At 47.3% G+C, this 27,563-nt stretch overlaps 1 protein-coding gene across 1 annotated transcript in view; it reads left to right on the top strand.

Moving 5' to 3' along the window:
• dcc (DCC netrin 1 receptor) overlaps positions 1-27,563 on the top strand; it is a 166,135-nt gene that overhangs the window by 96,184 nt on the left and 42,388 nt on the right. Inside the window, exons 15-19 of the mRNA XM_081613898.1 lie at positions 10,458-10,599; positions 12,623-12,733; positions 14,497-14,691; positions 16,671-16,766; positions 19,290-19,528. Of these exons, the coding sequence (XP_081470024.1) occupies positions 10,458-10,599; positions 12,623-12,733; positions 14,497-14,691; positions 16,671-16,766; positions 19,290-19,528 (783 nt within the window). The remainder of the gene's footprint in view (positions 1-10,457; positions 10,600-12,622; positions 12,734-14,496; positions 14,692-16,670; positions 16,767-19,289; positions 19,529-27,563) is intronic.

Here is a 27,563-nt window from a genome sequence, read left to right as displayed (position 1 = left end):
GCCCAAAATAAAAATGAGTTTGACACCACTGTAATAAAACATAGTAACAGGATAATAATATGGTAATAATATGACAATAGTGCAATAATATAATAAAGTTATATTCATGGGTGGACCTAGCCCCGCCTTCGAGGCGTAGCTCCTCCCCCTCTCAGCTCCTCCAGACTAGCCAGCAGCAATTAGCAACCATCTGCTGAGCTCATTATAGGAGCTGCTGCTCACAGCAACACTGGTAAAAAAAAACATTAAAGGGTTAGCAGAGGAGCCATGTTGGGAGGACTTCCTGGAGGCGGAGCTTCAGGAAGAGCAGGAGCTTCTTAAAGGGACAGAGACCCAATTTCAAGGCGTTCAAGTCATTTCATATAAATCTTTTTATTTGTTTTAGACATGTAATAACAAAACAAAATGACAACAGGTGCTAAGCTAACATCACATATTTAGCATAAAGGGAGGATGAAGGTGTGGTGGAAGGACGACATGCTCATGAAGACCGTCTCAAAATACAGAAATGGCTGCCGGGTGGTGTCGTTTTGTTGAATGGAGTCGGTGACTGAATGTTTCAGAACATCTGAAGCTTCAGCATCAGCATATGAGACGGAGTAGCGGCTCGCTTCCCCCGTCGCTTCTTCCCGCGATTCTTTCAGATGTCTAAGTGACGAGGATGCAGCGTTCCGTATTTTACCGTATGTAGCCGATACCAAGCCCTCATCAGTCAGACTCGTATCCAAACGTCGTTCGAGGCAACGCCAGCTTTCACGTAAATACGTACTAGGAGAAACCTGAAGAAGTCAGCCTGCGGGACACAAAGTCCCCTTTTAGCCGTTCAAAAGAAATAAATTGGTCTCTTTCAAAGAGGTCCTTTATGCAAGTTTTGCCTCTTTCACGCCACTTCTGAAAGGTTGCATCCATCAAGGACGCGCAGGAGATGCACTTAATGCATTTCCGCTTTGAAAGTGAGTCCTGAATGGGGTCCATGTCGTTAGAGAGCCCCCAACTGTTCGTCCCATGGTGAAGGGCTACGCATTACTGAGATAAGCAAAACTGGGAATGTTGGTCCAGGTGGACCCAAACTGGACTTTCGGCATCTGACTGATCCGTAAACCAGTACAAAACCTGGTGGATACTGGTTGCCCAGTGACGTAAATGATTCAGGGATGGTCCACCGTCCTCCCTCTGTCTCTCTTTCTAATTCTCTGGATGTTTTTATTCCAGATAAACACAGATATATGTTCGTTTAATTCTTTGGAGAACTTCGTAGGAAGGCAGACTGGTTTGGTAGAAGAACCTCGGCGTGGTTGTCAGGCGAGTTTTGACCACTTCTCCTCATCCGATCCAGCCTGATTCGACGCCTCGGTGACATTTTTGTTCGTACATGCAGCATTTTCATGCTGTGAAACACATAATGCTGCCTCTTTACCAGAGAGAGGAAGGTTTGGTTCCAGGACCGAGTTAAAGTCGGAGCTATAAAAGTAAAACCCGAGCAGAGGAAGGAAGCATGTGAACCACAGCTAACCTGAGAGCCGGTGAGGCGTCGGGTGGTTTAACTCCAACCTGCAGCTGTAATCATTCCTGTTCTCCGAGCCGCCGCCGCAGCATCCAGCGGATCGCTCTCCGCCTGTCACACACTCTGCATCATGCGCTGCAGGTGTGCGTCTGTGTTTGTGTATGTGGGTCCTGCCTGAATCGCTTTCCCTGCAAGTCGATGCTCAGGGAAGAAAAAGGACAAAAAAAAACTTCCTGCTCTTGTCAAGTTTGTTACTGTCAGACCAACTTTTGAGACAAATGTGACATTTCCTCAACTTTCCTGGAGTGTGGAGTGCCACGGTGTGTGTGTGTGTGTGTGTGTGTGTGTGTGTGTGTGTGTGTGTGTGTGTGTGTGTGTGTGTGTGTGTGTGTGTGTGTGTTAGTGCTTGGTTGCACATACAGCAGAGGAGCATACACTATGTAGGAGATGTGGGGATTTTACCCAGAGTTCCCTGCAGAGCTGGGTTAAGGTCACAGTGGAGTATCCTGTGGTGAAAGCAGAGCAACCAAACGGCCTTTAACGGCCTAGTCAAAGGAAATGCGTACATGCAGACCTGCAGCGTGGAGCAAAGCAGAAGGAAACGCCACAGAGGCGGCAGCTCAGGTTTCATCTCTTCAACAGCCAGTGACTCGTCTCCTCAGGCGCTTACAACAATTCACACCTTGGGACATGAGACCAAAACAAAAATCGTTGGTGACGGGTTTGGATTGGCCGACACGAAACCGTGACAACGCTGGAGTAAACGGAGGAAGGACCAGCTACCTGCATGTCCAATAGTGACCTTAAATGTCCCATTGTTGACGCTCATGGCCATGATTGTGACTATCTATCCCAATATGTCGTCTCAGAACCTGAACGTGTCGTCAGGGTTTCTGTTTTCTCCTCTGCGTCTATAAGCTGTAAATGATTACACGCAGTTACTCTTAGCAGTTTGGCGATGAAACAAAAGCTCTGTAGGTAAACGCTTCCTGTTTCATCATCACTCTTACCGCGATAGGGGGAAAACAAAAGCACACCGCACTGTTCAGATTCTCACTTCTATGTTTTTGCTTCCCTTCCGTTCAGCCGGTTTTAAACGTGCACAAGTCTAAAGGGTGTGAATACTTTTGGTGTGTGGACGTAAAACGACGCCCTGGGCTCCCGTCTGCAAGGCGTCGGCGGCCATGTCGTCATGGCAACGGCGGCTAAACTGGAACATATGGGAGGAATGCGAGAGTTCAGGCCTGGAAAAGAGTTTTAACGTGGATCAGCCGTTCTTCTGCAGACGGTCAGACGTCCTGACGTTCATGTGTTCATACGGTCAGACCGTCATGTGTTCATGTGTTCATACGGTCAGACCGTCATGTGTTCATGTGTTCATACGGTCAGACCGTCATGTGTTCATACGGTCAGACGTCCTGATGTTCATGTGTTCATACGGTCAGACGTCCTGATGTTCATGTGTTCATACGGTCAGACCGTCATGTGTTCATGTGTTCATACGGTCAGACCGTCATGTGTTCATGTGTTCATACGGACAGACGTCGTGTCGAAGTGACTCTACAGACGTGACTCCATGAATGTGGGTCGATTTGCGGCTGTTTGCTTTCTGAGCGCGTGCAGACCTGGTGTTGAATGTTATGTTACTGAGCAAATGGAGACATTCTGGCCTCCCTGTGATTGGTGCTTTTACCCAGAGGGCATTAACACACACACACACACACACACACACACACACACACACACACACACACACACACACACACACACACACACACACACACACACACACACACTGTGGATGTGATTGCTGCTTCCACCCAGAGGACAAGAACAAACAATCACAGATTGAATTCAGGGACTGTTTACCCACCTGGTTCTTTGTGGGACCTTGTGTGTGTGTGTGTGTGTGTGTGTGTGTGTGTGTGTGTGTGTGTGTGTGTGTGTGTGTGTGTGTGTGTGTGTGTGTGTTCTGCTTGCATCGCCGCATACAAACGTCAGGAGGAACCGGCTGAATTAATTCCAGCCCCGGTTTAAAGTTTTGCTTTTCTTTCAAAGTGTTTTCGTCCATCGATTTCAGCAGAAAGAGTCCAGATGGAAAAACAACAACAGAATCCAGGATCTGCTAAGTAAGGAGCAGTGGACCCTGGAGGGGAGCAGGGCGGTTCTGGGCCAGGTTCTGGTTCTGGTCCAGGAGCTGCAGGGAGGTTTCGCCTCCTCAGGTGTGGAAACTGGTGACTGCTGGTTTGTTTTTCTGATATTTTCCGCCTGATAACTGGGATTTCTATATATTTATTGAGAACTTTATTGATTAAACAGCCTGACTCGTGGGTTCTTCACGCTGAGCCGACGTGATTATTTCATAGTTCATATTTAGGCTGATCCTCTAAACGCCTTTGCTTTAGTCAGACGTTTGGTTCTGATCTCCGCGTTTCCTTCGTGTCGTCGGAGGGAAAATTAAAAACGAAACAGGTTCTGGTCCGTTTGCAGGCGGCGGATGAGGCCACGGCTCTGATTGGCCGTCCTGCGTGAATACTAAACAGCTGCGTGTTGTTATATTCCTGATGTGTGGAGATCCATCGAGCATTGAGGGAAAAACAGAGTCGTGTTGGTCCTGATCGCCCTGCAGGGCTTTGCTCTGCCGTCTGGGTGCACTGGACGTGTGTGTGTGTGTGTGTGTGTGTGTGTTCTCCAGACCTTAAATGAACCTCAGACCCCCTCAGTGAGCAGGAGGCTCAGAACGCAGCCTTGTGGGACTCCAGGCCTGAGTAACAGTTTTACTGGTTACTTTTTATTGTTGTAATATTTATTAAAACTATTATTAATTAGTAAAAACTTAAATAATTAGGATTTAAAAGCAAGCAAAATCGAGTAAAGAAGGAATAACGGTATTAAAAATTACCATATTTTTAAAATGACTGCATGAATAAACTAAATAACAGTCAATATATTATAACATATAACAATTATAAGAATTATATTAATAATTATTAAAATTAAATACATTTTAATACATTAAGAAATGAAATAAACACTAGAAAAGGGAACAATGCTGTTTTTGTTTTTATAAAACAAACAAAACTTTATTACAATTGAAAATTTGATCAATAAAAAATTAAAACAAAAAATGAATATTGTTTTTAAATTAAACAATACAATAAATTTAAGAAAATAAGTGAACGTTTAAAACGAGTCATTATTTCAGACTTGATGTCTATTAACAGTTAAATCTCTTTATTAATTTCAAAACATGTTTATAAAATAATTTTAAATACTATTTTTGTATGTTTTTTTAATCTGATTAAAAATAAAAAGGATTCAGAGCCAGGTAACATTCAATTATTGTGATTTTTAAAGAACATGAATGGATGAATTGATGTTTCTGCTGAAGCCGGGAGGAATCTGGGTTTCTGGCTCCGTCCTTCATGGATGGTTTGCTCCTCGTGTCTTTGTGGGAGTTGTTACAACACGAGTTTAACTTCTGTAGCATTTCCATGGAGACCCGCTGAGAACGATGTGCTGTCAAAGTGGCTAATTAGGTGATGAGGCAGGAGGAGGAGGAGGCAGTTTGGAGGAGCTCTGGCTGTGCTTCATCCCAGCTCCTCCTAATCAGCTCTGCTGTAATCAGTTAGCAGGAGGAGGAGCAGCAGAGGGAGCAGGTGCTGCTAAATGTGAATGGATTCCTCTGTGGCGGCTCCGATACCCGGTCCGATAAACGGTCAGATAAACGGCCCGATAAATGGTCTGATAAACGGCCCGATACCTGGTCCGATAAATGTTTCGATGAACAGTCCGATAAACGGTCCGATACCCGGTCCAATAAACGGTCCGATACCCGGTCCAATAAACGGTCCGATACCTGGTCCGATAAATGTTTCGATGAAAAAGTCCAATAAACGGTCCGATAAAGATTCCGATACCCAGTCTGATACCCGGTCCAATAAATGATCGGATAAATGGTCCGATACACGGTCCGATAAATGGTCTGATAAACGGCCCAATACCTGGTCCGATACCCGGTGCAATAAACGGTCCGATAAATGTTTCGATGAACAGTCCGATAAACGGTCCGATAAACGTTCCGATACCCGGTCTGATACCCGGTCCAATACCCGGTCCGATAAATGATCCGATAAATGGTCCGATACCAGGTCCGATAAATGGTCCGATACCAGGTCCAATAAATGTTCCGATAAACGTTCCGATACCCGGTCCGATAAACGGTCCGATACCCATCCATCCATCCATCCATCCATTTTCTTCCTCTTATCCGGGGTCGGGTCGCGGGGGCAGCAGCTTCAGAAGGGAGGCCCAGACTTCCCTCCCCAGCCACTTCTTCCAGCTCCTCCAGGAACCCCAAGCCGTTCCCAGGCCATAGAGAGACATCGTCCCTCCAGCGTGTCCTGGGTCTCCCCTCCTCCCGGTGGAACGTGAACTCCTCACCAGGGAGGCGTCCAGGAGGCATCCTTACCAGATGCCTGAGCCTCAACTGGCTCCTCTCGACGTGGAGGAGCAGCGGCTCTACTCTGAGTCCCTCCCGGATGACCGAGCTTCTCTCTCTAAGGGAGAGCCCAGCCACCCTGCAGAGGAGGAAACCCATTTCGGCCGCTTGTATCCGTGATCTCGTTCTTTCGGTCATGACCCAAAGCTCATGACCATAGATGAGGGTGGGAACGCAGATCGACCGGTAAATCGAGAGCTTCGCTTTTTGGCTCAGCTCTCTCTTCACCACGACGGACCGGTACACCGCCCGCTTCACGGCAGACGCTGCCCCAATCCGCCTGTCGATCTCCCTTCTTCCCTCATTCGTGAACAAGATCCCCAGATACTTAAACTCCTCCACTTGAGGCAGGACGACCCCCCTGACCCGGAGAAGGCACTCTACCCTTTTCCGGCTCAAGACCATGGCCTCGGATTTGGAGGCACTGAGCCTCATCCCGGCCGCTTCACACCCGGCTGCGAACTGCTCCAGTGAGAGCTCCAGTGAGAGTCCGATACCCGGTCCGATACAAGGTCTGATAAACGGCCCGATACCTGGTCCGATACCCGGTCCGATAAATGTTCCGATAAACGGTCCGATAAACGGTCCGATACCCGGTCCGATAAATGATCCGATAAATGGTCCAATACCCGGTCCGATAAATGGCCCGATACCCGGTCCGATAAATGGTCCAATACCCGGTCCGATAAACAGTCTGATAAATGGTCCGATAAACAGTCCGATACCCGGTCCGATAAACGGTGCGATACCTGGTCCGATACCTGGTCCGATACCTGGTCCAATAAACAGCCCAATAAATGGTCCGATAAACGGTCCGATACCCGGTCCGATAAACGGTCCAATAAACGGCCCAATAAATGGTCCGATAAACGGTCCGATAAACGGTCCGATACCCGGTCCGATAAATGATCCGATAAATGGTCCAATACCCGGTCCGATAAATGGCCCGATACCCGGTCCGATAAATGGTCCAATACCCGGTCCGATAAACAGTCTGATAAATGGTCCGATAAACAGTCCGATACCCGGTCCGATAAACGGTGCGATACCTGGTCCGATACCTGGTCCGATACCTGGTCCAATAAACAGCCCAATAAATGGTCCGATAAACGGTCCGATACCCGGTCCGATAAACGGTCCAATAAACGGCCCAATAAATGGTCCGATAAACGGTCCGATACCCGGTCCGATAAACGGCCCGATAAACGGTCCGATAAACGGTCCGATAAACAGTCCGATACCCGGTCCGATAAACGGTCCAATAAACGGCCCAATAAATGGTCCGATAAACGGTCCGTTACCTGGTCCGATAAACGGTCCAATAAACAGTCCGATAAACGGTCCGATACCTGGTCCGATAAACGGTCCGCCTGGTGGAGGGAAACTCGCCGACCACCAGCATGACGGCTGGAGTCTGCTGTAAACATTCATGAAGACTCCACCATGACAGCTGCTCTGTCACGTTTATGGGAGTCGGGGGGTCGACTCAGAGCTGGGAGGAAACAGTCGCCATGGAAACCAGAGCAACAGCAGAAAAGAGCAAACAGGTTCACTGCAGCATTCATGAATTCATCCGTTCATCCTAAAGGCGAATCAAATGCTGCTGTCAATCAAATTATTTAACTTTCTTCAGAGTTGCTGTAGATTCTGATGGTTGCGGCCAGAGAGGAGCTCCTGTAGCAGTCCGTGTTACAGCGGTTCAAAAACGAGCCTCTGACTGAAGATGTTCACTTTCTTGATTTTTATGAGTTCCATCCTCATCTCCGGAGGTTCCACAGCCGTCCCCAGAACCAGAACCAGAACCAGAACCAGTCCTGGTTCTCCACAGGGTCCCGCTAACCGAATGTCTGCAGCAGCAGATTGTGGATTCAGCCTCACGTCAATAGAAACCAAACGATATTTGACTCCACACAAGCAGCTGGACGATTCAGGTCCATGTTCATAATTTTAGTGCAGTTCTTTATTTTACTGTTTATAGTTTTTATGGACAGTTTGTGATTTTTGTCACTGTGGAGAAATAGTGACGTATTTACCTGCTTGGTGTTTTGTGGTGGGTTTGTGCCTTACCAGAGGCATGAAACTCTGAAAACTGTTTATATCTCTATATCTTCATGAAGTTACGCTTCAAGCTAGCAGTTGCAAGCACGGCTAATTCACGTTTTCTTTTTTTTTTTTGTAAAATGTTAAAATTTGGACCTAATCCTGTCTGGACTCTACGATCATCAGATTCCTCTTAGCTTCTGGTTCGTCTCTTAGACTCCTGCTGACTGCAGAGCCATCTGAGTATTTCTGCAGATGACAGGAGTTGGATTTGTGCTGGGAGTCTGAGGTTCATGGCGTGAAAAGGCCTGGTGAGAGAGCAGAGCCCTGAGGTGTCCCTGAATACCAACAAACCAAAACTCAAACTGACTGAGGAACCGAAACCGACGGAAAGTAAATATCAGCAACCAGGTTGTCATTTTCTGCGCTTCTGTTCTGCGCTGCTGCTGGGAGTAGAAACAAGAAGCAGCTCAACTTATGACTGAATTAGTTGATGAGAGAAAACAGAATTACTTTTCTGATCCATTAATGTTCATTGATTAGTGTTCAGCCCGGCGAACACGCTCCGGGTCGCTGTGAGCGGAGCGGCTGATGGCAGCAGAGCTCACAGGAGGCCCAGCCAACATCTGCTGCATCTGTGTTTGTGTGTGTGGCAGAGGTGGGTTGTTAACATGCAAATAAAGCAATTAAAATTCATTCAACACACAGCGGCTCGCACGCAAACACACCCAAACACTCCGCATGCATACAGATGGAAGCGCAGCAGACGATGAATCCAGACGAGCAGCAGAAACAGAAGCTTAACGGCGTCGGCGCTGACCACAGGTCAGATTTACAGTTTGTTTTTACAGTGTCATGAAAACACAGACGGTCCTGGATTCCTGCCGTACCGACAATCTGAGACCAGGGTGGATGTTTATAGGAGGTTTCTGGTGTGATCAACCGTCCTGCGGGTTGGCTCGATCCTCCGTGTGCTGGACTGCTGGACCGTCTGCTGGTGGGACTCAACATGAATATCAGGCGCTAACTGCCTGATGTGGTGGCAGCCATAGCCAGGAAATGGAGCTGTGAGCTGGAGGAGCAGCTAAAACACTGTGACTGAATCCTGGTGGATCTTTTTCCTTCTCCAGAGGAACAAACATGTAGAGCAGCAGCTCTGCTGTCGCCTCGTTTTCCATCGGTCAACATGTCAGACGCCTCAGATCACTGAGTACAGTTAGGGTAAAGACTGGACAGTTCGGTAAAGTTGTTTGGCTGGACCAGTCAACCCAACTTAACCAACTAAACCAGTGTCTGATCAGGCTCAACTCAACCAACTGACCAGTCCAATCTAACCAGCTGACCAGTCCAACCAAACAGCTGACCAGTTCAACCAAACAGTTGACCAGTCCAACCGAACAGCTGACCAGTTCAACCAAACAGCTGACCAGTCCAACCAAACAGCTGACCAGTCCAACCAAACCAACTGACCAGTCCAACCAAACAGCTGACCAGTTCAACCAAACAGTTGACCAGTCCAACCGAACAGCTGACCAGTTCAACCAAACAGCTGACCAGTCCAACCAAACAGCTGACCAGTCCAACCAAACAGCTGACCAGTTCAACCAAACAGCTGACCAGTCCAACCAAACAACTGACCAGTCCAACCGAACAGCTGACCAGTTCAACCAAACAGCTGACCAGTCCAACCAAACAGCTGACCAGTCCAACCAAACAACTGACCAGTCCAACCAAACAGCTGACCAGTCCAACCAAACAGCTGACCAGTCCAACTAAACCAACTGACCAGTTCAACCAAACAGCTGACCAGTCCAACCAAACAGCTGACCAGTTCAACCAAACAGCTGACCAGCCCAACCAAACAACTGACCAGGTCAACCAAACCAACTGACCAGTTCAACCAAACAGTTGACTAGTCCAACCAAACAGCTGACCAGTCCAACCAAACAGCTGACCAGTCCAACCAAACCAACTGACCAGTTCAACCAAACAGTTGACCAGTCCAACCAAACAGCTGACCAGTTCAACCAAACAGCTGACCAGTTCAACCAAACAGTTGACTAGTCCAACCAAACAACTGACCAGCCCAACCAAACAACTGACCAGGTCAACCAAACCAACTGACCAGTTCAACTAAACCAACTGACCAGTCCAACTAAACCAACTGACCAGTTCAACCAAACAGTTGACCAGTCCAACCAAACAGCTGACCAGTTCAACCAAACAGCTGACCAGTTCAACCAAACAGCTGACCAGCCCAACCAAACAACTGACCAGGTCAACCAAACCAACTGACCAGTCCAACCAAACAGCTGACCAGTCCAACCAAACCAACTGACCAGTCCAACCAAACAGCCGCAAACAGACCGTGAAAGATGACAAATCTGTTTTTCTTCTCTGTTCTTCCCTCAGAGCATCAAGGTGTCATGGCAGCCGCCGCCTCGCAGCGCCCAGAACGGCATCATCACCGCGTACAAGATCAAATACAGGAAGACTGGTCGCCGTGGAGACCAGGAGGCCATCGAACCCAACAACTTCTGGTACTTGTTCACAGGTGAGTCCAGCCGTTTCTGATTCACTTCACGTGTTTTATGGTTCATCTGTCAGTAACAGCTGGATTTATAAACCATTAATGAAACAGCAGGACTTTAGTCAAAGGGTTTCCTGTCTTCAACATGAACAAATCTTTTTGGAATAGACGAATGTATAAAACTCTGGGGAATTGTTCCTGCTCATGTCTGTTTTCTTCTCCTGCCTCACAAAAACCTTTATTAGCATAAAACATGGCCGACCGGGAGCCTGTGTGTGTGGCTGCATTCAAAGTGCCACCAGCTATTATTTCAATTTGAGCTCCGCCAGATTTGAATGAAACGGATCTCCGTTTTCATTATTTCCTTCATCGACGGTTATCTCTGTCTGTCTGTCTGTCTGTCTGTCTGCTGTGAGCCTCCGGGAACCAAACCTTTAATACGCACAACATATATATAGATATATTCATATCTGTATATCTATAGATCTGTTTTAATGTAGGATTGAGTTTAATCCAGCGCAGTGTCAGCATGTTTAGTCAAAGCTTCAACATCTTCAGCTTCTGTGTTTCTAACCTTTATGGTGATATAAAACACAATGACTAGGCTGTAATGTTAATATTTACTGGTTTACGTCAACAAACGGCTCAACGACTGAACCAAACCGAAGTCTGGACCAAAAGTGATGATTGGATTTTCCAGATATTTTCCTGATTTACAACAAAACACCTGAAACACATCAGAAACCGTTTTCTGTTTTTTAAAATTATATTTTACTAAAGCTGGGAAGTGAGTCTGTTTATTTTTATAATCCAAATTATTCAACCAAGCTGAGGAGCCTAAACCAACTAACCAATCTGACTGACCAGATTGGTAACTAGTTACCTGAACTCCTCCACTGTTCAAACAGCTGCCATCCACCCACTATTTAGCTAACCAGTCAACCCAACAAACTAAAATCCATCTGACCGATGAACCCGACTGTCCAACCTGACCAAACTATCCAAGCCAAACTCAACGCAGTGAAACCAACAGACGGACCAACCAACACAGCTAGTCACTTAGCCTAACCAACCAACCAACCAACACGGCTAGTCACTTAGCCTAACCAACCAACCAACACAACTAGTCACTTTGCCTAACCAACCAACCAACCAACACAGCTAGTCACTTAGCCTAACCAACCAACCAACCAACACGGCTAGTCACTTAGCCTAACCAACCAACCAACCAACCAACACGGCTAGTCACTTTGCCTAACCAACCAACCAACACGGCTAGTCACTTAGCCTAACCAACCAACCAACCAACACAGCTAGTCACTTAGCCTAACCAACCAACCAACACAGCTAGTCACTTAGCCTAACCAACCAACCAGCCAACACAACTAGTCACTTAGCCTAACCAACCAACACAGCTAGTCACTTAGCCTAACCAACCAACCAGCCAACACAACTAGTCACTTAGCCTAACCAACCAACCAACACAGCTAGTCACTTAGCCTAACCAACCAACCAACACAACTAGTCACTTAGCCTAACCAACCAACCAACACAGCTAGTCACTTAGCCTAACCAACCAACCAGCCAACACAACTAGTCACTTAGCCTAACCAACCAACCAGCCAACACAACTAGTCACTTAGCCTAACCAACCAACCAGCCAACACAACTAGTCACTTAGCCTAACCAACCAACCAACACAACTAGTCACTTAGCCTAACCAACCAACCATCAGTAGGTCAGTAGGTTGGGATCTTACCATCCCAACCTACTGACCAATCAACCCAACTGATCAAACCAACCCATCTAACTAAGTTAACCCCAGTCAGTCAACCACTTCAGATCAGAAATGTTTTTCTGTGGATCATAAAATCCTCTGGCCGTTTTTTAAAACCTGAATGTTTCTGACATGTTTCCTCTGATCCTCGTTTCCTCAGAGTCACTCAGGCATCTTTGGTTATTCACAGCAGCAGCAGCAGCCCTGAAAAGTTCAGCGCTGAATGTCAGGAGTAACGACCCAAACTGTGTCTGCTCTGTCGGCGCTCAGGTCTGGAGAAGGGCAGTCAGTACAGCTTCCAGGTGGCGGCCATGACGGTGAACGGAACGGGTCCGTCCAGCGACTGGAGCACCGCCCAGACGCCGGAGAACGATCTGGACGGTAATCTGTTCAACAAGCTGCGTCTTCCTCCTCTTTCCAAACACACATAAATATTTAAGCAGCGGAGAACCGCGGCTGGTCGATGAGCGAAGCTTTGGTCTCTGGGGGACGGAGGGGAGACGGAGACGGCGAGAAAATATCACCCAGAATGAGAATCAGAAACAAAGGCTGTGATCATAAGATCACAGAAAAATGCAGTATGTATTAATGTTTTATGTCTTTTCAAGAACGGAAACTAAAACTTGGCTGTAAGTGTGAAGCTTGACTTCATTTGCTTTCTTCATAAAGAAGTCAGTAAAACATGTTTGGATGTTTATCTAAACATTTAACCCTCCTGTTATGTTGCGGGTCAAATTGACCCGTTTCAAAGTTTAAAAATATTTTTAAAATAGTTGCAAGTATTTTTATTGCATGAAACTTTTTCTATTTGTCTTAATAGGTGAACTCTACATATAAATTGATCATTTATTCATCACTAAGTATGAATAAACAGTTTGTGTGTCTCAAGTTCAATTATAAAGATCACCCTTTGAAAAAAAAAAAAATTAAATGTAATATAAAAAAATTTACCAAAAATCACTTTCAAGGAAATTATTGTTTTTTTTTTGTGTCTAGGTTTTTTTCAGTGGACATAAAAAATGTAAATCCCATTTTTTATGTCCAAATGAGTAATTGAGTAAGTTGTCGTCATTAATCCTTAATTTCTGAGAAATAAAAAAAAACATAATTGCACAAATTTTGATTGAGATGTTTAGTATTGGAGTTAATAACCAGTTAAAGAAATGTTTTGGTTCCTGACACTATATTACATGATAAAACTCAAATTGACCCACGAACATTACTGAAAAAAAAAGCCCAAAAAGCTCTAATTATTACGGTAAATGTTATTTAACAATAAAAGCGTTTGGATCTTCTTAACATTTAGATAAACCATAAAGTTCTGGAGCTGACCCAGTTACGCTGACCTTTCACCCAGTTAGCACGTTAGCCACCCGAGCTAATTAGCCCCGTTCACTTTAACGAGAGCTAAGCTAACAGCTAGGAAACTCCAGCGCTGTGTTTCACCATTTTTTATGTCCAAATGAGTAACTGAGTAAGTTGTCGTCATTAATCCTTAATTTCTGAGAAATAAAAAAAAAACATAATTGCACAAATTTTGATTGAGATGTTTAGTATTGGAGTTAATAACCAGTTAAAGAAATGTTTTGGTTCCTGACACTATAGCATGATGAAACTCAAATTGACCCACGAACATTATTGCTGTACCTCAGAAACGAACATAACAGGAGGGTTAAAGAGTAAAATATTAGGATTATAGTTGATTTAATAATCGGTCCTTTTTGATCCCCATTAGTTTCCTGTTGGTTCTCCTTTAATCACGTCCACAGGAAGGTGCTGAGACAGTTTCTTCACTCTGAACAGGCTGTACAAACAAACGCGTGTTAAGAAACAATTAGCTGACGCTTCATTTGTGACCTCAGATGAGTGAAAAGACAAACGGCAGCGTTGATGATTCCTCTTCATGCTGCAGATCAGGAACACGACGCTCTGCTCAGCAGGAGGCGCTCAGATAACAACAACAAACACGTCTTTGCTAACTGCGTTTCTCAGAGACGGAAACTTCATTTCGATGGATTGTCGCTCAGGGAGGCGATGTGAAGCCCCCAGGGGGCAGCCGGGCAGTAATCTGATCTAATCTGAGGCTGAGGGGTAACACGACGTGCGCTGACTCATCTTCTTCTTCTGTGGTTTTGTCGTGGCAGAGAGTCAGGTTCCGGACCAGCCCAGCTCGCTGCACGTCCGGCCGCTGCCCAACAGCATCATCATGTCCTGGACGCCGCCGCTCAGCCCCAGCATCCTGGTCCGCGGCTACATCATCGGCTACGGAGTGGGAAGCCCCTACGCCGAGACGGTCCGAGTGGACAGCAAGCAGAGATACTACTCCATCGAGAACCTGGGTGGGTTCTGGTCCCTCCCTGACCGACCCGGGTCCAACTCGCCTCATACATGCACACTTTCTATGTCGAGTGTTAGGTTTTTCATCTGTTTAGTGGTTTAGCTTTAGCTTCTGCTAGTTTTTTCATCTGTTTAGCAGTTTAGCTTCTGCTAGTTTTTCATCTGTTTAGCGGTTTAGCTTTAGCTTCTGCTAGTTTTTTCTTCTGTTTAGTGGTTTAGCTTTAGCTTCTGCTAGTTTTTTCTTCTGTTTAGTGGTTTAGCTTTAGCTTCTGCTAGTTTTTTCTTCTGTTTAGTGGTTTAGCTTTAGCTTCTGCTAGTTTTTTCTTCTGTTTAGTGGTTTAGCTTTAGCTTCTGCTAGTTTTTTCTTCTGTTTAGTGGTTTAGCTTTAGCTTCTGCTAGTTTTTTTCATCTGTTTAGTGGTTTAGCTTTAGCTTCTGCTAGTTTTTTCATCTGTTTAGCGTTAGCTTCAGCTATTTTTTATCTGTTTAGCATTAGCTTCTGCTAGCTTTTTGATCTGTTAGCGGTTGAGCTTTAGCTTCTGGTAGTTTTTTCATCTGTTTAGTGGTTTAGCATTAACTTCTGCTATTTTTTTTATCTGTTTAGCGGTTTAACATTAGCTTATGCTAACTTTTTAATCTGTTTAGCGGTTGAGCTTTAGCTTTTGCTAACTTTTTGATCTGTTTAGCTTTAGCTTCTGCTAGCTTTATGATCTGTTTAGTGGTTTAACTTTAGGTTTTGCTAGTTTCTTTTAGCAGTTTAGCATTGGCGCATGCTAATCTTTTATGTGTTTAGCAGTTTAGCATTAGCTCCTGCTAGTTTTTAATGTATTTAGATTTAGCTTACACTGACATTATTTTGTGTTTCTCAGTGTAGCATTAGCCTCTCTTGTTTTTTTATGTAGCATTAGCTTCGGTTATTTTCTCAGTGTGTAGCGTTAGCTTGCACTAATTATCTTGTGTGTACTGGTTTAGCATTAGCAGACCTAAGATTCTTGCTTAGCCAATCAGTGGTTAGTGAACCTGTCTGTTTGGTTAGCTCCGCCCACCACTGGCAGTAGCTACTGCTGACTTGAGTGAAAACATAAACTCCATTCTAACCACGGTGGCCATTTTGAAAATGGACAAGATCCTGAAAACATGTTGAAGTTCTGTTGTTTAACAAACGTCGGCCTGATTCCACACCAAACACTCATGGATTTGGTGATTTTAGCGACAGAAACACATTTTCCGTGACATCCTGGAAGCCATATTGGGATCGTTTCGTCCAGCTATGCGTTTTGCTCTTTTAAATACTGTTTTCATTTTAAAGTTTCTCCGTTATCAGACAGCATAGACGTCGGTTCTCCGTCTGTTTGGTGCCAGCAGCCGGAGTCGGACCCGGATGAACCAGCCGCTCATCCCTCATAAATCCTGCTGCCAGTATTGACACAGCGCTCCCCGTCTTCCATTAATTCATTACGACGATGAAACCCCCTCATTTAATTACAATCAATAATTTAAGGCAGTTTAATAAGAAAGCTGTTTGGAGTGGAAATCTAATTGTGAGACGCCTGCAGAGGGGGGGACATCCTCCCCCGTGGGAGCGGAGCGCCCAGCGATTTGCATGCCAGCGGAGAGCAAAACAAATTGGACCCGTCTTTCTGCGGCGCTGGAAATTTCCCTCTCAGGTCTCGTAATGGAGGCGTAATGAAAAACTCGCATCCAGCTGCTGAGCAGCGCCGCATTCATAATTCATGCCTGCTGTTAATTCATGCGGCGGTTTGGTGACACGGAGGGAACATGGCGGAGCCACGGGTCGGGTCGGGTCGGGTCGGGACCAGAACCTGCTGGGGCAGCAGAGGGATTTCACTGATTCTGCTCACGTCGGCCGTGACCTTTCACCCCTCCTCTGTTTATATGAGTGGGGCCGCACAATGGCGGCCATCTTGGAGTGCTGATGTAGAAGGAGCCTCACCTGATCTCTCTCTTTCTCTCGCCCTCAGAGCCGAGCTCTCACTACGTCATCTCACTGAAGGCCTTCAACAACGCAGGGGAGGGAGTTCCTCTGTACGAGAGCGCCGTGACCCGATCACTGACCGGTAGGGAGGGAGGGAGGGATGGATGGATGGATGGATGGATGGATGGATGGATGGATGGATGGATGGATGAACCTCTAACATCCTGGTCATTCAGTCATGTGATCACGACTGGCTGCTTTCCTTCTATGGCAGCAGACGGGGTGTACTTATTTTTCCCTCCTGCCTTGGTGCAGATGGGGTGTACTTATTTTTCCCTCCTGCCTTGGTGCAGACGGGGTGTACTTATTTTTCCCTCCTGCCTTGGTGCAGATGGGGTGTACTTATTTTTGCTGCTGCATGCTGACAGTCAGAGAATCTGGATGAGTTTCTTCATTCCAACGTGTCGGTCAGGAATCGATGAGCGGAGAGACTGAAGCTGTTACTGACCACACACACACTGATACACACACACACACTGACACACACTGACACACACACACACACACTGACACACACACACACTGACACACACACTGACACACACACACACACACTGACACATACACACTAACACACACACTGACACATACACACACTGACACTGACACACACACACTAACACACACACACACACACACACTAACACACACACTGACACATACACACACACACACTGACACACACACACACACACTGACACTGACACACACACACAGCTTTTATTCCCCAGCTTTATAAAAACGTCTCGTTAACGGCGGCGCCTCGTTAATAGACTGCCCGGTCTTCGCCTGGCCGCCCCCTCACTGCAGCGGCTCTGAGCCGCCGCCGAGCCGCCATTTAATCAGCGACCTGAGGGTCGAAGCGACCGGAGGAGACGGGCGAGAGGAGAGAGAGGAACATCAGGAGTGAGGCGGCGTGCTGATGGGCGGCGGCGTTTACTGCAGCCTCCTCATCCTCCTCTTCCTCCTCCTCTCATCCGTCGCTCCGGTTCTCCGCTGCTGATTGGCTCAGAGTCCTGATGACACCACACCGATTCTTCCTGTTCAGGAACTACAGGCAAAACATGCAGAACGACTGATCAATAATCTATCGATTATCGATCACGATTTTAAAAAAATCTAGTTTTCCATTTATGCCTTTTTCATAGAGTATTAGAAATAATTCAATAAACAAATAACTTTAATAAAACACAGACAGAAAACGTATTTAATTTCTTGCACAGACCAATAACTCAATCAGTCGATTATTGATTCAGTTATTGATTGGTGTCTGTTTCCACTTCCTGTCTTTCTGTTGTAGAATCTTCTTCTCCTCCTTTATCCCTCTTGATTCGTTCTGCTTCCCTTTCGGCCGTTTTGCTTAAATAAATGCAGGAGCCTAAAAAAAAAAAAAAAGAAGCTGAACGCGATGCAGATGTTTGGTTGCCTGTAGGTCAAAGGTCACAGAGCAGCTGGTTTCCTGCTCCTCGCTGCCTTCAGCTGGTTTCCTCCATCAGGTTCTGCCACTCAGTGTGCCTCACGTTTCATTAAATAAAGTATTTCTCTGCATTCTGACGGATCTGACTGGACGGGTTGATCCATGCTGCAGGTTCTTTAGCTCCCTGGTCAAATAAAAGGTTAAATAATGAGGTTAAATAATGAGGTCAAATAATGAGGTTAAATAATGAGGTCAAATAATGAGGTTAGATAATGAGGTTAAATAATGAGGTTAAATAATGAGGTCAAATAATGAGGTCAAATAATGAGGTTAAATAATGAGGTTAAATAATGAGGTCAAATAATGAGGTCAAATAATGAGGTCAAATAATGAGGTTAAATAATGAGGTTAAATAATGAGGTCAAATAATGAGGTAAATAATGAGGTTAAATAATGAGGTCAAATAATGAGGTTAGATAATGAGGTTAAATAAGGTTAAATAATGAGGTTAAATAATGAGGTAAAATAATGAGGTTAAATAATGAGGTAAATAATGAGGTTAAATAATGAGGTTAATAATGAGGTCAAATAATGAGGTTAAATAATGAGGTAAAAATAATGAGGTTAAACAATGAGGTTAAATAATGAGGTCGAATAATGAGGTTAAATAATGAGGTCGAATAATGAGGTTAAATAATGAGGTTAAATAATGAGGTCAAATAATGAGGTTAAATAATGAGGTCAAATGAAGTTAAATAATGAGGTCAAATAATGAGGTCAAATATTGAGGTCAAATAATGAGGTAAAATAATGAGGTTAAATAATGAGGTTAAATAATGAGGTTAAATAATGAGGTGAAAGCCTCCAGGAGCCTCTGACAGCTGGATGGAAACGAGTTGAACCTCCTCGGATGAAGCAGCCAACGGCAGCATGTTGTGTGTGAACGTCCGGAGCCGCTGACCCCCAGGGAACGCTTCGGCAGCGACCGGCCTGCAAACACGGTTTATGTGAGGTGTTGTTGTGCTGGTCAGTCTCTGCGGGTCAGCGGCTCCCCTTCCTGTTAGCTGCTTTTGTCTCTGACTTCTGTTTTCTCTCCGGTTTGTTCCTCACCTCCTCTTCACCTCCTCTTCATCTCCTCTCTGCCTGTTCGCCATCATGCCTGCGTTTAATTCGCCGGGTGTAAATCAGACCCCATTGACCCGTTAGAGGACGACCTTTTCCACCTCTTTGATAAATTCCCAACTCCCATGCCAGACACCAGCACTCCCATGATCCCCCCAGTAGGAGTCCAGGCCGTGGCGCTGTCCTCCGACTCGGTCCGCGTCTCCTGGGCCGACAACTCCATGACCAAGAACCAGAAGTCGTCGGAGGTCCGGTACTACTCCGTCAAGTGGAGGTCCAGCGTCTCCACCAGCGGGAAGTACAAGGTGAGTTCTGGCTGACGTAGATCCAGGGTGACTCCTCTCCAGCATGCAGCCGGATCCAGTTCTGGTTTCCAGCATGCAGCCTGATCCGGTTCCGGTTTCCAGCATGCAGCCGGATCCGGCTCCGGTTTCCAGCATGCAGCCGGATCCGGCTCCGGTTTCCAGCATGCAGCCGGATCCAGTTCTGGTTTCCAGCATGCAGCCGGATCCAGTTCTGGTTTCCAGCATGCAGCCGGATCCAGTTCTGGTTTCCAGCATGCAGCTGGATCCGGCTCCGGTTTCCAGCATGCAGCCGGATCCGGCTCCGGTTTCCAGCATGCAGCCGGATCCAGTTCCGGTTTCCAGCATGCAGCCGGATCCAGTTCTGGTTTCCAGCATGCAGCCGGATCCAGTTCTGGTTTCCAGCATGCAGCCGGATCCAGTTCTGGTTTCCAGCATGCAGCCGGATCCAGTTCTGGTTTCCAGCATGCAGCCGGATCCAGTTCTGGTTTCCAGCATGCAGCCGGATCCAGATCCGGTTTCCAGCATGCAGCTGGATCCAGTTCTGGTTTCCAGCATGCAGCCGGATCCGGCTCCGGTTTCCAGCATGCAGCCCGATCCTGTTGCATGCAGCCGGATCCAGTTCCGGTTTCCAGCATGCAGCCGGATCCAGTTCCGGTTTCCAGCATGCAGCCGGATCCAGTTCCGGTTTCCAGCATGCAGCCGGATCCAGTTCCGGTTTCCAGCATGCAGCCGGATCCAGTTCTGGTTTCCAGCATGCAGCCGGATCCGGCTCCGGTTTCCAGCATGCAGCCGGATCCAGCTCCGGTTTCCAGCATGCAGCCCGATCCGGCTCCGGTTTCCAGGACGATTAATTGCTCACGCTGCTTGTGCTTTGACTTGAGCTGATGAATGTTTCCGCTGAACAATGGCCGACTCCTTCACCACCTGCTGCTGTTTGAAGGCGCCACTTCAGAACCTCCTGGACTTTAAACACGTTGTGTTGGCATGAGGAGCCGCTGACTGGACCGGGTCGACCCAATGAAACCGGACCAGAGCTCAGTTCACTGCACAGATTTACTGAAGGAAACAGAATCTGCTTATTAGGAAGAAAGAATTGATTATTAGTGATGCAACAATATGAAGGTTTGGGCCAGAATTTATATGTAATGTTAGAACATGACCACAGACTGACCACCTGACCACAGACTGACCACATCACCACAGACTGACCACAAACAGACACATGACCACAAACAGACCACAGACTGACCACAGACTGACCACAAACAGACCACCTGACCACATGACCACAGACTGACCACCTAACCACAGACTGACCACAAACAGACACATGACCACAGACTGACCACTTGACCACAGACTGACCACAAACAGACCACATGACCACAAACAGACCACAGACTGACCACATGACCACAAATTGACCACATGACCACAGACTGACCACATGACCACAGGCTGACCACGGTTTCTCTTCCGGTCCGCTCCTCGCTCTTCCGGAAGCAGCTTCTCCGTCCGTGTTGTTCCGAGTTTGTTGTTGATGTTCGTAGAACCGGGTCGAGACCGGATCCGTTTTTCCTACTTAGGCTTAAAGTGACGGATCCGAGGGCCCGGTTCCATCAATCAGTCAGAACCAGATAGCGGGCTCCCTCCGCCCAGAGCCGCCGTTAATAAGCCGTCTGTCTCCGTGCGGTCGGCCCATAAACGCCGTGAGTGATGCCCCGACACGGAAACGTTTTGTGGATGTACCATCTGGGCCGCCGTGATAACTGCGGCCGGCGGGCTAATTGAATCCTCAATAAAACCCGAAACGGAGGCGCTAAGCAGCTGAACGAGCTGATAAGCCGCGGATACTCCATCAGGCCTCTGATTGGACGGCTGGCTGAGGCCCGGGCGCCGTCTGGTGACGCGAACATCACGTGACTCAGCTGCTGAATCAGTCCAGTTTAAACAGTTAGTTTTACTAACAGGCTTTGTTGTATGGGGCTAAATTGGGCCATAACATTTGTGCCCAAAATAAGTTTGAATCTAAAAGTAGTTTTGAACTTTTTTCAGTTTTGCTTTTTTTGTTGTCATTTTAAAAATTATTTTTCAGAAATAATTTTCAGGGGTTTTTTTTCACTTAAGTTTTTTTTTTTGTTCATAATAATTTTTTAGTTTTAAAGTTTTTTGTTTCAAATTTACTTTTCGGCTCACATTGTTTTTCTGTTTCAAAATCTTTTTTTATCCGTCGCAAAAACATTTTTTTCTTGAAATTGCTTTGTTAAACATTTTGTATGGGGATACATTGAGGCCATCACATATGTGTTCAAAATTGTTTTGAAAATGGAAAGTAGTTTAGAACTTTATTTGGTTTTAAATTATTGTTAGGTTTAAAATTATGATTAAATTTTTTTTATTGGTTGAAAAAAAAAAACTTTTTTATGGGGCTGAATTGTGTCCAAACTAATTTTGATAGTAATAAGTAGTTTTTAACTTTTTCCCCAAAATAATAATTTTTATTTACATTGTTTTTCTATTTCAAATCTCTATTTTTTTGGTCAGTTGTAAAAAAAATGTTAGTTTCAAAATGTTTTTTGTTAATCTTCATTGTATGGGGCTACATTGGGCCCAGAATAATGACGAGCAGAGTGAAACTCCGCAGCATCAGTCCATCTGACGTCATCAGGTGTGATTGATGGCAGTAAATAAAACAAACTCCCAGCTGGTTTCTGTGTGTGCCCTACGGAGAACTAACGCTGCCCACAGCCTGATTCAGGACTCCCCATTATTTAGCTTCAGATTAAACAGTTTGGTTCTGTTTTTGCTGAAGCTGCAACGAGTCATTTTATTGGTACCAAGTTCTGAATCTGATGTGTGTGTGTGTGTGTGTGTGTGTGTGTGTGTGTGGTGTGTGTGTCTCTGCAGTTCCCGGCGCTCCTCCTCAGGAAACATCACCCTGGAGGTCGTCCTGTCCGGGTAAGTCCTCACGTCTGTCCGACCGACCGACATCCGCAGCATGGCGCTGCTCTACTTGTTTCAAAGTAACGTGACGATCATTTCTGGGTGTTTGGACCCGGCTGGACAGCGATCAGAAACCCAGGCTGGTTCTGGACTGGGTGAAAAAAGCCGGTCGGTTTAGAGTGTGGAGACGTTCGACCCGGTCAGACGCCGGCGGGTCCGAGTCGGTTCCCGGGGCCTCGTTAGCGTTCGGGAAGCGCTCGTCAATCAGGCTTCCTCTCGGAGATCTGGCCTCGTTCCTCCTGATATGATGTGCCGCTCGTTTCCACGGTTACGGTCCACTTCCTGCTTCCTGTCTGAGCCTTTGGCGACGTCGCTTCCGCTCTGATTCGCTCTGCGGGCGACGACGGCGGGGTCATAGGTCATCAAGGCGGGCAAAACCTGGAGGGTTTATTTAGCCAGGCAGAATGTTTGTGGCTCCTGGGGGTCAAAGGTCATGCTTGTGTTTGGTTGAGAAGCTTGTTAGAGGGAGAACCGTCCAGCGGTTAGCGGCGGCTCCATTAGCAGCAGTCGGCCTCTTTAGTCAAAGCTCTTCCAGAGCAGCTGCTCAGGAAATGATGGATGTTTGCAGCGGCTCATCATTTCTGCTCATGAAGAAGAACTCGGGTGTGTCTGCAGAGAGCTGACCTCGTTTAGCTCACGTCTGCGCCACGTCCACTCTCCTCTCATGACTGATGGGCCTCAGCGTTCAGCCGCTCCACACGGCTCCACACGGCTCCACACGGCTCCACACAGCTCCACACGAACCCAAACAGCCCCAAACGGCCCCAAACGGCTCCACACGGCTCCACACTGCTCCACACAGTCCACACGGCTCCAGGCCACCGGCTCCACACAGCTCCAACGGCTCCACACAGCTCCACACAGCTCCAAACGGCTCCACACGGCTCCACACAGCTCCACACGGCTCCACACAGCTCCAAACGGCCCCAAATGGCTCCACACGGCTCCACACGAACCCAAACGGCTCCACACGGCTGCAAAAGGCTCCACACGGCTCCAAACGGCCCCAAATGGCTCCACACAGCCCCAAACGGCCCCAAACGGCTCCACACGGCTCCAAACGGCTCCACACGGCTCCAAACGGCTCCAAACGGCTCCACACGGCCCCAAACGGCTCCACACGGCCCCAAACGGCTCCACACGGCTGCAAAAGGCTCCAAACGGCTCCAAAAGGCTCCAAACGGCTCCACACGGCTGCAAAAGGCTCCAAACGGCTCCACGCAGCTCCAAACGGCTCCACACGGCTGCAAAAGGTTCCAAATGGCTCCACACAGCTCCACACGGCTCCAAACGGCTCCACACGGCTGCAAAAGGTTCCAAACGGCTCCACACGGCTGCAAAAGGTTCCAAACGGCTCCACACAGCTCCACACGGCCCCAAACGGCCCCAAATGGCTCCACACGGCTGCAAAAGGCTCCACACGGCCCCAAACGGCTCCACACGGCTGCAAAAGGTTCCAAACGGCTCCACACGGCTCCACACAGCCCCAAACGGCTCCAAATGGCTCCACACGGCTGCAACAGGGTCCAAACGGCTCCAAACAGCTCCACACAGCCCCAAACGGCCCCAAATGGCTCCACACGGCTGCATAAGGTTCCAAACGGCTCCACACAGTCCACACGGCTGCAAAGGTTCCAACGGCTCCACACAGCTCCACACAGCCCCAAACGGCCCCAAATGGCTCCACACGGCTGCAAAGGCTCCAAACGGCTCCACACCCCACACAGCTCCACACAGGCCCAAACGGCCCCAAATGGCTCCACACGGCTGCAAAAGGCTCCAAACGGCTTCCACACAGCCCCACACGGGCTCCACACAGCTACAAAACAGCTTAAACACAGAGGAACCGGGCCGGGCGGAGCCACCTATGCAGCTCAGCAGCTGATACTGACCTTTGACCTTTGCACAGCTGGACGTTAGCATTTCTGCCTGTTAGCTGCTAAAACTTTACAGAAAAGGTTTCGAGGTTTGATCCATTGATCAATAAGGTGATGAACAAACGGCTAATTAGCCTCCAATGAGCTGAAAGCTGGAGGTCACATGACTTCAGGCACGGCTGCATATTCATCTTTATTCTGTGTGGTTGGTTTTTAAAGTGCAGCAGCAGCAGCAGCCGCAGCAGCAGCTCCAGCAGCGCAGCAGCAGCTTCAGCAGCAGCTGCAGCAGCAGCAGCAGCAGCAGCAGCAGCAGCAGCAGCAGCTGCAGCTCCAGCAGCAGCAGCAGCAGCAGCAGCAGCAGCAGCAGCAGCAGCAGCAGCTGCAGCAGCAGCAGCAGCAGCTCCAGCAGCTCCAGCAGCAGCAGCAGCAGCAGCAGCAGCAGCAGCTGCAGCAGCTGCTGCAGCAGCAGCTGCGTTAAGAGTTTAACTGAAATGAACCGTATTTAAATAAAAGAGTTTTAGTTGAGTTGTGTTTGCCGCTGCTGAATCTGATCCGCTCAGCCGTAATGAATCTGCAGCCAGAGCAGCAGCGGCGGCGGCGGAACCATCCTGCTGATCCGTTTGGGTTTTCCAGTCGTTTCTCTCTGATGTCTTCACTTTCAACCAACGGAGAAACTCCCAGAGAATTAAATCTCATCAGGAGAGGAGAAACGCAGCGCCGTCACTGTCGCGCGACAAACGGGGTCGCCGCCGACTCCTCGGCGTTGTTCTGGAGATGAAAGAGGAACCCGGCGGATCGGAACCGGGCGGATCGGAACCCGGCAGCTCGCTCCTTTCTCTCCGGGATGAGAGCGACTCTGGGAGTTTGGGGACTGAAGTCTCCTCGGTGAATCTCGCATTCAAAAGGAAAGAAGCTGCACACGGCTCCGTTTTGCTCGTCGAGCCTTTGGAGGATTAAAAATTATCAAAATGTTTTAAAAACATGCAGAGATTCAAAGGAGATGAATAAATATCTGGGCGTTGGAGGCAGAGCTGCAGCTCTAGACTGAGAAACATGAAAATTATAACAGTAGAATGAAGTTTAGAGAATAAAAATAGGACAAAGATGTTAATATTACCAGAATAAAGTCACCAAATAGAGCAACAAAAAGTTTCAATAATACGATTTCAGTCATGATTATGGTGGTAAGAAAATTAGTCATATAATTAAGTCATATTAAAACATAGTAGCAGGATAATATGGTAAAATATTACAATAGTGCAATATATAATAAAGTTATATTCATGGGTGGACCTAGCCCCGCCTTCGAGGCGTAGCTCCTCCCCCTCTCAGCTCCTCCAGACTAGCCAGCAGCAATTAGCAACCATCTGCTGAGCTCATTATAGGAGCTGCTTCTCACAGCAACACTGGTAAAAAAAAACATTAAAGGGTTAAAAGAGGAGCCATGTTGGGAGGACTTCCTGGAGGCGGAGCTTCAGGAAGAGCAGGAGCTTCTTAAAGGGACAGAGACCCAATTTCAAGGCGTTCAAGTCATTTCATATAAATCTTTTTATTTGTTTTAGACATGTAATAACAAAACAAAATGACAACAGGTGCTAAGCTAACATCACATATTTAGCATAAAGGGAGGATGAAGGTGTGGTGGAAGGACGACATGCTCATGAAGACCGTCTCAAAATACAGAAATGGCTGCCGGGTGGTGTCGTTTTGTTGAATGGAGTCGGTGACTGAATGTTTCAGAACATCTGAAGCTTCAGCATCAGCATATGAGACGGAGGAGCGGCTCGCTTCCCCCGACGCTTCTTCCCACGATTCTTTCAGATGTCTAAGTGACGAGGATGCAGCGTTCCGTATTTTACCGTATGTAGCCGATACCAAGCCCTCACCAGTCAGACTCGTATCCAAACGTCGTTCGAGGAAACGCCAGCTTTCACGTAACTACGTACCAGGAGAAACCTGAAGAAGTCAGCCCTGCGGGACACCGAAGTCCCTTTTTAGCCGTTCAAAAGAAATAAATTGGTCTCTTTCAAAGAGGTCCTTTATGCAAGTTTTGCCTCTTTCACGCCACTTCTGAAAGGTTGCATCCATCAAGGACGCGCAGGAGATGCACTTAATGCATTTCCGCTTTGAAAGTGAGTCCTGAATGGGGTCCATGTCGTTAGAGAGCCCCCAACAACTGGACTGTTTGTCCCATGGTAGAGGGCTACGCATTACTGAGATAAGCAAAACTGGGAATGTTGGTCCAGGTGGACCCAAACTGGACTTTCGGCATCTGACTGATCCGTAAACCAGTACAAAACCTGGTGGATACTGGTTGCCCAGTGACGTAAATGATTCAGGGATGGTCCACCGTCCTCCCTCTGTCTCTCTTTCTAATTCTCTGGATGTTTTTATTCCAGATAAACACAGATATATGTTCGTTTAATTCTTTGGAGAACTTCGTAGGAAGGCAGACTGGTTTGGTAGAAGAACCTCGGCGTGGTTGTCAGGCGAGTTTTGACCACTTCTCCTCATCCGATCCAGCCTGATTCGACGCCTCGGTGACATTTTTGTTCGTACATGCAGCATTTTCATGCTGTGAAACACATAATGCTGCCTCTTTACCAGAGAGAGGAAGGTTTGGTTCCAGGACCGAGTTAAAGTCGGAGCTATAAAAGTAAAACCCGAGCAGAGGAAGCATGTGAACCACAGCTAACCTGAGAGCCGGTGAGGCGTCGGGTGGTTTAACTCCAACCTGCAGCTGTAATCATTCCTGTTCTCCGAGCCGCCGCCGCCGCCGCAGCATCCAGCGGATCGCTCTCCGCCTGTCACACACTCTGCGTCATGCGCTGCAGGTGTGCGTCTGTGTTTGTGTATGTGGGTCCTGCCTGAATCGCTTTCCCTGCAAGTCGATGCTCAGGGAAGAAAAAGGACAAAAAAAAAACTTCCTGCTCTTGTCAAGTTTGTTACTGTCAGACCAACTTTTGAGACAAATGTGACATTTCCTCAACTTTCCTGGAGTGTGGAGTGCCACGGTGTGTGTGTGTGCGTGTGTGTGTGTGTGTGTGTGTGTGTGTGTGTGTGTTAGTGCTTGGTTGCACATACAGCAGAGGAGCATACACTATGTAGGAGATGTGGGGATTTTACCCAGAATTCCCTGCAGAGCTGGGTTAAAT

The sequence above is a fragment of the Poecilia reticulata genome, chromosome 12, assembly GCF_904066995.2.
Source record: "Poecilia reticulata chromosome 12, P_reticulata-male-v2, whole genome shotgun sequence".
NCBI lineage: Eukaryota > Metazoa > Chordata > Actinopteri > Cyprinodontiformes > Poeciliidae > Poecilia > Poecilia reticulata.
The sequence above is the reverse complement of the archived record's forward strand: the minus strand, read 5'-3'. Positions and strand labels throughout refer to the sequence as shown.